General features: G+C 46.5%; 1 protein-coding gene across 3 annotated transcripts in view; it reads right to left on the reverse strand.

The window, feature by feature from the left end:
• The window catches only part of Plxna4 (plexin A4), a 441,985-nt gene that overhangs the window by 345,872 nt on the left and 83,185 nt on the right, over positions 1–12,928 (reverse strand). For all 3 annotated transcript variants that reach the window (XM_063285987.1, NM_001107852.3, XM_063285988.1), the window contains one exon: positions 5,127–5,309. In XM_063285987.1, the coding sequence (XP_063142057.1) occupies positions 5,127–5,309 (183 nt within the window). The remainder of the gene's footprint in view (positions 1–5,126; positions 5,310–12,928) is intronic.

Raw genomic sequence — 12,928 nt, forward strand, 5'->3', positions numbered from 1 at the left:
GGCTTGTGTGGCAAGCACCATTACCCTCTGAGACATCTTGCCAAAATTTATTTTTATCTTGCCTGGATTTATTTTTAATTAAACTACACTGAAATTTCCAGAATCCAAAATTTGAAAAGAATTCCCAGATGTATGAGGGAGCAGAAAGCAGAGCTGGAGCCTCAGATATGATACAGCTCTCTCTCTCTCTCTCTCTCTCTCTCCTCTCTCTCTCTCTCTCTCTCTCTCTCTCTCTCTCTCTCTCTCTCTCTGTGTGTGTGTGTGTGTGTGTGTGTGTGTGTGTCTTTCTGTGTCTTTGTGTGTCTCAAGTGTTTATGCTTGTGCCCCCCACCATTATGTTCTATGGTGAACATAAAAAACATGTTCTGAAACCCTCAGGAGATGCCCAGGAACTAAGAGGAAACCACTGCCTGTTCAAAGTTCATCTACAGGCAAAACCCATGAAGCCAAACGCCATCTTGGCTTGCTCAATCACGAGAAGCTGTCCTCTGAATGGTACCTGGTGTGAGTCTTCATGACCCACCTCAACCTGGGTCTGGTTCACCCCTGTAGACGCATGGAACACAGCTAATTGGTTTAAAACAGATGCAGGACAGAAAAGTAAGATAGTGGAAACAATCTGTGGGACATTGTAATGAAGGTCGCATTGTGTTTTACACTCAAATTGACTCCACATGGACACACACTCAGCTCCCATTCTGGGCTATTGGGCTGGTTGGAGTGCTTCGGCATGCTCTCCTCAAACACACATCCTGCTGCAGGCTCCAGCATGGCTCATTTTAATTGTCAACTTGATAGGATTAAGAAATGACTAGGGTGTTAGTGACATGCACCTTTGTGTCTCCGCAGAGGATTAACCAAGGAGGCTAATATTAAACCTGAATGCTGACTGGGTCCTCATCTGAATAAAAAGAAAGAAGAGAAAGCCTCCAAGCTTCAGTATTTCCCTCCTATGTATCCTGTTCCACAGAGATGTGAGAAAGCAGTCACCTGCTGCCATGGACAGAGCCAGCCCCACCGCCATACCTTCCAACCCAGGGTGGATTGTGTTCCCTGAACCATGAGCCAAATGAAATCTGATTAACTAACACTGGTGGGTGTCCCACCTCTTAGCTACCGAACAGTGTAACACATGGCAGAAAGTTACTTGGGAAAGACAAGATCACACCTCCGGTGCAAGTTTATGATGTTGTGGTTCACAATAAACGTCAGCCTCTCCTCCTGTTGTCAGGCAGTAATTCACTGATGATCAGCAGCTATAAAATATGATCGCTTGGTGCAAAGAGAGGGAGAGTCAGAAAGGATTGCTGACGAGATATTTAAGCAAGCAGATTTTTAATCTAGATACCCCAGCATTCACGCAGACAACCTAAAGCAAGTCAAGATGGTGTTTGCTTCGTGGATTTTGCCTGCAGATGAAATTTTAACAGGCTGTGGGTTCCTCTGAGTTCCTGGGCACCTCCTGATGGTTTCAGCATTTATATGCCAGATTTCTTAACAGAACATGCCTTTTATGTTCACCACGGGAATGTCTGTCAAATACATACACACACACACACACACACACACACACACACACACACACACACACACCAGAAAATACAAAAGACAACCAAATTGGCACTTTCCTCACCTCCCTTCCCCTTGCCTTATGTGATATGCACTCAAGGAATGAAATTATGGTCATCAAAGGCAAGGCTGCAAATAATTGGAACTCATACCTTTCAAACAAAATGAAAAGTCAGTAATCTCCAGGGCAGCCTATGGATAGCTGGAGTCTAGCTCCCAGGTCCCTAAAACCCACAGCCAACTTCTCTTACTCTCAGCAACCACCCAAGCCCTTCCCGCCCACCTTGCCCACTTCCAGCCCCTCGTCATGCTGTAAAGAACTCTGAAAGGCCCTTGTACACTCCGGAGATTATTACAGGGCTGGAAGACGCCAACTCCGTAATTATGGCTGCTGTATGATTGTCATTATTCCTACACCCCAGGCTCGGTGCCTCACAAAACTTGCTGCAAAGTTCAGCTGCAGCCTCCAGTCGGCTATGGCTGGGTCTCTGCCCAGAAAGGTGGCAGTGGGTCTGATAACCTCTGGGAAAAGCAAATCAGAGTTATTGCAGGGAAAGGGGCGTGGTGACCTTGAGCCACTGGTGGTGGGAAATTCTATTGTCTAGGAAAATAAACAAACGGGCCACTTTCGCTTTTTATTATTTCAAACAACAGACGACATGGCAGCCCTGCCTTCCTTTTCCTACTCAGACTGTCCCCTGGGCTGGCTGTGCTGAGTCTGCAGAAGCGCGGGCCACACTCGTGCAAAGCTATTAAGCGGCTGCCACTCTGAACCTGTGGAGCAGAAAGTTTGGCTGCCTAGGTGGTGCGCTCCCCCACCCCCACCGCAAGCTTATTTCCCACCATCCGACAACTCTACTCTTAGCTTTCAGATATGTATGCCTCACCAGCCCCACCACTGCTTGGATATTAAATTTAACATCCCAGGTGGCTCAAGCTGGACCGTTCTTACACAAACGCATCCAAGGGGAAGATGGTAAATGCCAGCCTGCATGCGGCTGAGAATGTTCCAAATATTCCATTAGGTGTTGCCTGTTGTCTATGCATGGCTTTGCCCCTACATGCCCCCAGCAGGGTGGTTTCTGTGCATTTACTCATCTGCTGTGCTCATCCCCCACTCATCGAGCTGTGTGACACTGAGCCTCAGTGGCAGGAGACAGGCTGTTGCACTGTTCTAAACCACTTCAGATTTACAGTGCAGTCAAGTCCAGAATAAAAAGGTGTATTTTCCTGAATAACTCCTCCATTATACACAAAGAACTCTCCACATCCCTGACACTTGCAACATAGTCTAAACGGCTCTAAAAATGACAAAATTGCTCCTCATCCAGGAGCCATTCTGTCTGGAACGCTAGTCTGAGATTCCATAGATAACCATGTTTTAGGGTGATGAGGAAAGGCGATTCTCCAATGTACTAAGATGGGGCTCATTCGTGGGAAGCATTAAAGCAACCCAAAGTACTTGTGTACTTACAGTGTTTAGTGTCCCCGTGGGAGCCAGTGTAGCCAGTCAATAGACACTTCATTGTACGAATTGTGTATGGTGATTGTTTTGGACAGTGTCTTATCACTATCCCAAAATACCCAAGACAATTAACTTATTAAGAGAGAAAGGATAATTTGGACTCAAAATTTAGAAGGTTCCAGTCTAATTTCACTTGGCCTTGTCATTTTGGGCTATTGTCAAGTTGATATAACATGATGTAACAGCATGTAATGGGGAAAAATTTTATATGAGTCAGGGAGCAAAAGAGGGGGAAAAAAACAGAAAAAGGGATGGGATTGTGCCATTCCATTCAAGGATGAGACGAACCGTGTACCAGTCCCACCCCCACCCCCAGCTTTCCCCATCTCCCAGTAATGCCAAGCATCTCACAGATGATCCAAACAGCAGCATGCCACTGAGATTTAAAATGTACTTTTCCAGCAAAGTGAGTAATAGTGAAAGCAGAACCCTCATTAGCCAGCACAGACACCACAAGGTCTCTGACTACAAGAAAACTCACAGACTTCTCTTCGTGATTTTACCTAGACCCACTGGATTCGGCAAGTTTGGAGGTCTGATTTCCTAGTTCACTCAAAACTTGAAGCCTCAGTCTGAAGAAAACCAAAAGCTAGCCACATCTCCCACAGCGACAGAATGATTGACATGGTCAGGAGGGAGCCGGAAAGGAAGAAGCAGACAGGTGGCAGCAATTAGACATTAGAACTGTTTGAGGACCAACACCTTGCCACACAATCTCTGGCCATCTACAGAACTCACTTCAATATATGGATAGAAATCCCAAGCAGCAAGAAGGGCAGGGATGCAGGACATACACTTCTTGGGGATGTGCAGGCAATGGGTAAATTGTCTTTCAGCTGTGGCACTGCTGACAGGACATGGAAATGGAGTATGAAATTAAGCCCACAGTCCATGTTTGCTTTCTTCTGAGTACCATGGCACTCTAGTAGCAGGCCCTGTTTTCTATTCCAGATATTCAGTAATTATTCTATATACCTACCACTCATTCCTGATCCTGTCTCACATGCCCTCCACACTGCAGCCTATGCTTGGATATCAAGTCCACAGGAAGGAAGTGGTTGCTGTGATGTTACATAATATGATGGTAGGATAGACACAGTTTTCTAGACTGACATAGAATATGTTCTCACTCATAACCATTCAAAGTTAACACCGAGACATAAATCAAAGGGAAAGGATGGACCAAGGTTCAGTCTTCATCATTTTACTTCATCCGAATCACACAGTGTTTGGAAATTGCCAAGGGGAGCCTAAATAAGACAAGCTAAAGAACATCGAATAACCAGCCAACAGAAAGCAGGGCTCTGGCTTCCACCGTTAGATAGGCACTTAGCCCCATCAGAGATACACACAATAAAGCCACTCCGAATCCCCCTGAGAATCCATGGCTGAGAACATTTCTGAATGGGCAAACACACCTGAGACTGCCAGTGAGCCAAGGTTGCCCATTGTGCTAGGACAAGGGTCACACGCCAAGTTCTCCGGACCATATGATTCCATCCATCCATAAACCACTTCTTTGCTTCTACTTCAGCAATGGCGTCCCTCTCTCACAGGCTGGCTCTTAGCCCCATTAGCAGCTCTCAAGCAGGTCTGCACATTGCTCCATCTGTTCCCTGAATGAATGCCAGATGGATGCACCAGCCCGTAAGGGCTGGAACAAGAGGAACAGGCACAGCCCTCCCCCCAGTCCACCTCTTCCAGCCACCTAGACTTAATAGGGCCCTTGCCTAAGGGCGCAAGGCCAAGTAGAATAGAATACACCATTTGGAACCACCTAGCAAGGCTGGCCTAACAATTCTCATGTGCATGCCAGCTCTAGGGAAGGGCGAATCCACCCACTCAGGCCGCCCAATTCGCACAACAGTCTACAAATAAAGGCAGAGAAAGGACGCGCAACCGCCATCCCCTCAACAGCAGCCTATCTCCTCAGCTCAAATCTGTCTTCCCGGCACACCAGGCCCATGACAGTGAAACACTGTGGGGACCGACTGTCTTCACACTAACTAAAACAATCGCATCTCATTCCTACCTTTTTTAGCTTGCCACTTTTGGTGCCCACGAAGGCCAGAGAGTGATTCTTGTAGACGTATGCGATGACGGAGGTCATGCGGTCCCTGTCTTCTGTGAAGACTGGAATGCCACGTACCATTTCAGACACTCCCAGAGGAGCATTCATATCCAGGCCACAGAAGTTGTCATCAATGGTAAGGAGCTGAAAATTAAATGGGAGAAAAGTTAGGAAAGAGAAGGGTGGGAAATGGCACAGGTGTGGAGCCAGGAAGGTCCAGAGCCAGACGACTCCTTAGCAATGTACCGTTTAGTCTGAATCCTTTGGGTTTTTGTTTTTGGTTGGTTGGTTGATCTGTATGTTTTGTTTTGTTTTACAAGCTCAGCTGTAGAGATGCTAGATGGTTTGTCTACATTCTCCCAAGTAGACAGCTGCAAGCCCACGGCAGCAGCACAGATCCTTGGCGGTGCCTCTCACCTTGCACCACAGCATCTTCAAGGACCCTTCTAAGTGCCATCATGGTGGGTGTGACCATCCACCTTCATTGCTGCATTGAAAAGTTCTGGGATAGCCCCCTGCATGGGCCACAAATACCTGGGCTCTGGTGTCAGAGGAATGACCTCCACGACTGTGTGTCTACCCACTGACTTTGGAGCCGATGTGGCGCTGAGAGCTCAAAGGGAGAGAATGCAGCCTGGACTCTTAAAGTGTGGCCAACAGGATCAGAGAGCCACAGACAGATGATCAGCAAAGAAGTGGGGTTTGAAGGAGCCACGTTTGTACCTGCTCATGCTGCTGCTCTCAGATGCTGTCTCCTCCAGCACAGTGAAGAGGGCAGATGTACATTTGTCGTGCCTGTAGTAAACTTTCCTACAACAAGATCTGTGGATCAAACTCCCCAAGATGTTCCACATAAAAGGAGCTCTTGGATACCATACTGGGAAACAGCCTTAATACTAGGTCATAGAAAAGTCCTTAAGAAGGAAGGCGCCTGGTCTCAAGCTTTCCCAAACATCATTCTCAAACCAATTTACACCTCTGAGTTCTTTGATAGTCAGTGATACCAATGACCCAACTCATCTCCAACTCTAGGAAATACAGCCTTTAGGGGTCAAGGGTCAAGAGGAAGGATTCCTGGGCCAATTTCCCCATCTTTCCCCCAAAACTTGACTCTTCATGCCAGACTTCCAGTTACTTCTAACATAGAGGATCCCATGCAACTGTGGAGTCCTGTTTGAGTTCTACTGGGTCCTGGAGGGTAAAGACCTCTACAGTGGCTGTGGAGAATTCTCACACTCCCCTCAAGCAGCCCTGGGTTAGCTCAGGCTCCTCCAAGGTGCTAGGAACTTACTGGATTTCTGTTCCTTTCCTGGAGACGCTGTGTGGCATCCAAAGAGTTACTCTGTCTTCCTGTGCTTTTTATTTTTCAGACTATAAAGATGAAGGACACAGTCCCTGCCTTTTGATGGGCTACCATAAAGTCTGTCAAGATTGGGCCTGTAAACGTCTTTGGACTTTTCAGAGAAGGGAGAGAAATAAAATAGAAGGTGTTGCTTTTTTTAAAGGCTTAAAGCCAGGCAAAGCAAGAGGCATTGGGGAAGAGCAGGCAGGCTCCTGCCAACACAACCCAGTGAAAGTGGCCAACTCAGTTCTCCAGGGCCTAGGGCTCTTTCATTCCCTTCCTGAAGGGGAGTGGCAATAGGCACCAGAGTGGGAGCATTACTTACTGAACACTGAAAGTTCTCTAGCCTCTCCTCTTCTTCCACATGTGGAACAAATGTCTGTTCGTACCTTTGGTCACCTCCAGCCTCTGCTGCAGTCACCTGGTCCAACAGCTCAGATCCAACAAAACTCTTCCCTTCCATCACAAACCAAACCAAACCAAACAACAACAACAACAAAACAAAACAAAAAACAGAGCAACATTTATGACAAAACTTCAAGATCGTGTCTCACCTGCATCTTTCTTCCTATTGTGAGAAAAACGAGAAAGGAGACAGGTGGTCGGTAAAAGATGGATAGACAAGAGAAAGAAAGATCCAGGTTAAGAGAATATGCCTATCCCTTGTTAGATGTAACTATGGCAACCTGCCAGGTGTTTCCAGGGCAGCCTGGGGTGCCTAGAAGCCTCACAGTCTTTAAACATTGCTGACTCCGGTTCACAAAGAATCCGAGTCCCTAGTGTTCTGAGCGTGAGTTGGGCTACAAAGATCTCTGCAACCAGCAAAGTTTGTATTCTGCCTATTTTGACCCATCTTCCAGGTAGATGAAGCTGCATGGTCATCTACTCAGCACAAGGGGAACCCGAGGCAGGAAGAGAGGGAGCCCGTGTTTGTAGTCCCCTACTGCCATCCTCCACACACCCCTAATTAACCTGAGGCAAGGTGAAATCTGGACTTTCTCCACTTTCATCTAGGAGACCATTGGAGTGGCCAGGATTACCAAACAGTTTTTTTTCCCCTTAGCTGGGCAAAACACAAACAAATCACCAGCCACCTACAAAAACAGAGTCATGCAGTCAAGCAACTGCATCATGAAGTCATGCTGTCAGAGGCAGAGAGTGGCCTGCCTTGTGATTCTCTCCCTCTGCAGCACCTCACAGCAAGAGGCCCAGGTGAGGAATGTTTTCACCAGAAGGAAGCTAGGGTAGCCCAGCCTGGCTGTCTGAGCTGGGGATTCTGCTCATCTTGGATCACAGGGCTCCCTGCCAGGCCCTGTCAGGAGGCAGATTCTGTCTCCACACCTGTGTGAAACTCAGCATCCCATTCCCTGCCTTAGTATTGTCTTTCAGCTCAAAGGAGATTGAAGATGCAGCTGGGGGCTCATGGGTAACCTAATGGAAAATGATACCCTCCACCCCTGGCTTCCCTGGGGGTCAGGTTTTCCCCTGAATGAGTCCTCGGGTGATCCAGGCCTTTAAACAAGTGGGTTGCTGAGGTTGTCCATCAGTCCTGAGGTGTGCCCTTTCTTAGATTCCTCAAAGCTAGAGCGCCAGGGAAGGGATGCTTTCACAGTGAAGTTCTGAGACAATGTCAAAGGACAGGCTTTGCATAGCCAACGGGCTGTTTCTGAGGTATAACTTGTTCCTAATGTCCTGAGGTTCACCTTCCTCGGCTGTCAAACAGCAAGGCAGGGCCAAGGCAAGAACTGGATGAGGCAATGAAAAAGGCTGCCTGTGACCTGGAAGCTCTTCAGTGAAGGAAGATATCTTATGTGAATTTGTTAGTAAAAATCCAGCCCAGTACAGGACACATAATGGATGTGGGGAGCTGAAGCCCCTGCAGTTTCCTGAGCTGTAGCCTCAGGATAATTGCAGCACAGGGAAAAGATCTGGAAGATTCTCCCTCAGACCTGCATATGGCCATACAGTGCAGATGCCTGGGCTCCTGGCTGATTGGTGAAAGTCTTGGGCAGGTGAGGATGGTATGCATTCCTAAGTACCTGGTGACTAGGGTCAGAGTATTTGCTCTGACCCTAGATGGGTCTTCCCCAGGGCCCCATTAACAGTATTATTAGAGCCACAGTCATCACAGGGGCCAGGACTAGGCTGTAATCAGGAGTCTAGCTGTGCCTGCAGACCCAGGTCTGGGCTCTCTCTCCAGTTACTCTAGAAATTCCCATGAGCATGTTATAGCTGCCAGCCAGCAGTGTGTGTGTGTGTGTGTGTGTGTGTGTGTGTGTGTGTGTGTGTGTGTGTGTGTGTGTGTTTTCATGTATTCATGTGCACATAGGACTAAACAGCATGTAGAAGCCAGAGGTCAATAACAGGTAACTTCCTCAACCACTTTTTACTTATCTTTAGAGAAGGGTCTCAGTTGTTTGATTCAGCTAGGCTGGCTGGCCAATGAGTTCTATTCTTACAAAGGAAGGTCATCAAAAGGGAATACATGTGAATGCTGCTGACAGACTAGAGACAGACAGCCTCTGTCTTCTATCTTATGACCAAAGGGACATCTTATTTTTCCTTCTACTGTCCCCCAAAGTCCTCATAGAATTCATGCGATATAAATTTAGATGAGTGACTCAGTGCATTCTGGGGACACTGAGAGTGAGGCCAGAGAACATGGTTTAAGCATCGCTAGACGCTTAGCTCAGTGCCCAGTTCATAGTAGATAAGACATATATAGTAAACAGATAGGTAGATGGATGGAAGGGTAGACAGACAGATGGGTAGATGGATGACCAAGTAAAGGCTTTGATTTCCCAGTGGTTAGCAGTATAGAAGCTAGCCAATAATTTCTGAACATATGTAAACAAATATGCACGTAGGTACAGTATAACCCGAAGGATAGAACATAAGAAAGACTAAGTGTTAGGAGATGAGAAAGGACTGAGATGAATGTCTCATGAAGGAGACAGTTTAAGAGAAAGAATACAAAGTCAATTGTTATAATAGTTCTAATGCTGTCATGGATCTTTGGTTTTGGTGGCGGATAAGTGCATAAAATCTATTTGATACTGAAAGTGAGAAGTTTAATGTAATCCTCACAGCTTCCATTCTGAATACCAACTCTAATTAAGGATATGAGTTCATTAAGTTGTATAGAATTTGCGTCTGGTTAATTTTGGTGTTTGCTACCTTTTCTTTATTTGCAAGAATTTTTAATAATAAGTTCTATTTACATTTTTTAATATGTAGCTCTAACTTAAGATGAATGACTCACTATATTCTAGCGACTCTGAGAATGAGGACAGGGACAATGCTTTATACATCTTTGTACTCGTAGCTTAGCGCTTGCTTCATGCGCTAAGACACATGAGGTAAACAGATTGGTGGCTGGACAGCAGGGTGGCAAACAGATAGATAGATGACCAAGTAAAAGCTTTGGTTTCCCAGTAGTTAACAATTTAGAATTAGGTTTGCCAATCTGAACTTTGTACCCTTGGGTAAATCATTCAACTAAGATGTATCATTTTAATATGGCAATTGTGATACCAGAATATATTCCATGGGGCTGATAAAGATCTAACCCATGCAGAACACAGTCCACCACTCAGTCATCTAACCCAGACAGAACACAGTCTACCACTCAGTCATCTAACCCAGACAGAACACAGTCTACCACTCAGCAAATGCTACAAGAATGAGAGCTATTACTTGCCAGCTGAAGACAAACTGGCTAACTTTGGTGAGTCTTCTCAGCAGTACTGAGGAGATACACAGTTTCTACCTCAGGAATGTGGAGATTAAGTGACTAGAACTGACTTTCAGGATGGGGTAAGAAATTGGATCCAAGAGGCTAAATAAAGAAGCAAAAAAAAGGGTCTCTTGGATCCAGAAGATGGACCACGTTCTTAAAAAAGCAAAACTTGTGTCTCAATTAAACTCACTCCTCAGAAAGTGTGAATGGGGTCAAGGAGACCACATCTTCATGCCCTTCTTAGCGTTTCTATGTTTTCAAAGATACCAGAGTGGACTTTGTCCCTACTGAGGAGAGAGTAGGTATCTGCACACTGGGTTTTATCCCCTCACAGAGGTCATTGCATAGTAGCACCCCACCCAAGTTGAACCTAAATGTCTAAGGCCCCCCACAGCAGCTACCCAGTGGCCTGCAGAGCACCAGCAGCCTTGGTAAGGTGGCATGGGAAGCCATAGCTGACAGTCCGAATTACAATCTAATAGCTTACCACGCTTCCCTCGCACACAGCAGCAAAGGTTACCGTGCAATTACGTGTCGCTACATACAAATGACAGAGCAGTTACGGTTACTTTACCAATTACAGGGAAATTGCTCCCACTCTGCAGAGACTGGCACTCTGAAAAGCTCTATCATCGCCACTGAGAGGGGGCTGAAAACACTGCCAGCTTCCTTCTTCTGTCAATGTCCCCTGGCTCTGGGACAGAACCACAAGGCAGCCACTTGAGGAGCCCAGACTGAGAAGGCAGACAAGGGAAACTGTGGGGGTTCTCTTTCAACCCCTAAGAACAGCAGTTCTCAGCATGTGGGTTGTGACCCCTTTGGTGGTCAAACCACCCTTTCATGTGGGTCACTTTAAGACCATATGTACATCAGATATTTACATTAGGATTCATAACAGTAGCAAGATTACAATTATGAAGTAGCAACAAAAATAATTTTATGGTTGCGGTCACCACAACATGAAGCACTGTATTAAAGGGTCACAGTACTAGGAAGGGTGAGAACCACACCCTCAGAATCACCCGCCAACCTTAGGTATAGTGAACAGCTCTTAAGGACCAAACCATCATGTTGGGAGCCATGCCAGTCCCTCTTGAAGACCATAAGGCAAGAGGTGGGTTGGCACCTGATCCTGATGCTGCCCACCCTAGCTGGTGGGCACCCTGGTCTTCTCCTTGCAGCCCCTTCCGTGCCACACAGAGAAACTTTCCCTGGCCCCCAGCTGCCCTACCTTTATCAGAAACCTAGTGAACCCTTATTACAGAAAGGTCAGAACTAGGCCAGAGCTCAGTGGTCCAAAGGCAGTGCTAACGAGGTAGGGGTCAGGAGGTCCATCCCCCTGTGGCCAATTAGCTGAGCTCTGGGACATAGTCTTTACCATAGCTACAGGCTTCCCCTCTCACCCCAGGCATCCACTTCTTACAAACAGCCCATACTGGCCTAGAAATGCAGGTCAGGTGAGCCAGTGTGATGGATGGAGTTGGCTGGCTACTCTGACCATGGATGTACCTGCTGGACTTTGCTGAATCCCAGGAAGGAAAATGAAAGGCCAGACATTGTTCTACACTTGCTCTGAGGGCAGCAAACAGAAGAGTCTTTACACAAGCAGCAAAAGAGCCCTTCTCTCCTTCCTGGGGGGAGGAGTATTGCCCCTGCTTCCTATGAAATTCTGGGCACCCCCACAGCATTCTCTTTCCCTGGGACACCATCCCTGTCCATTAAATGAGGGAGGAAAGCCACCAAAATTCCCACTGTAGGTCCATCTAAGCCTGTACTGGTGTTCCTTAGCCTAGAGAAACTCCTTGTTTTGAGCAAGGGGGAAAGGGGGCTTCTGGGAGAACAATGCTATTGACAGATCTTTGTTTATTAATTTGCTTCAGAATATTTATGAAAGACCAAGCATTAAGGAAAGTCCCAAGAACATAAAGATATAAGAGACTCAGTTGATGTCCCCCGAAGTGTCCTCCTCTACTGGGTAAACAGACCTAAGCTGTGTTTAGACAAGTGGTTGGTATCTTACTTCAGGTGTCCCTGGACAGAAGGAAGGCCAGGGCCACCAGCTGCTAGAGAAACAGACTCTGCAGAGGTGACTTAGTCTTTGCTCCATGGTTTGTTTTTGGCTTAGAACACAGTATACTACCATTCTTTTGTACTATTCCAGGGAAGAAAGTAAGATTACCAGTCTAAATCAACCTATTTTATAGGAAACAAAATCAAGTCTTGACTATAGCTGCCCTAGTAACCTATTAAGCTACAGGGAAAACTGAAATTCAAATTTCTGGTCAAAAAGACAGAAAAAAAAAACAACTACAACAGCAACAACAAAACCCCTCATGTCTGCCCACTGTGTTGCTAGGCAGCAGCCTTAGAGTGGGCATCTTCCAGGCTCAGGCACAGCAAAGCCCACTACTAAAGAAGGACTTCTGCTGTCTGTCACTTCCAGAACCTGGTCATAACCAAACAAACCCTGTTTTGAGATGAGACAGTCCCTGGCCAATCATCAAATTTGGTATCTTCCTCTCCAGTGTCCACATATGCCGAAGAATGTGGAAGTGGTGGAAGTGAAGCTTTCTGAAAACATGTGAGACAGGAGGAAAAGGAGAGAAATCTGTAAGCCACAGCTTAGATGCTTAGGATAGAGGACCTCTGGAATTCTGCATTCTCACAAACCACAAACCTCTT

This window comes from Rattus norvegicus, chromosome 4 (assembly GCF_036323735.1).
Source record: "Rattus norvegicus strain BN/NHsdMcwi chromosome 4, GRCr8, whole genome shotgun sequence".
Lineage (NCBI taxonomy): Eukaryota > Metazoa > Chordata > Mammalia > Rodentia > Muridae > Rattus > Rattus norvegicus.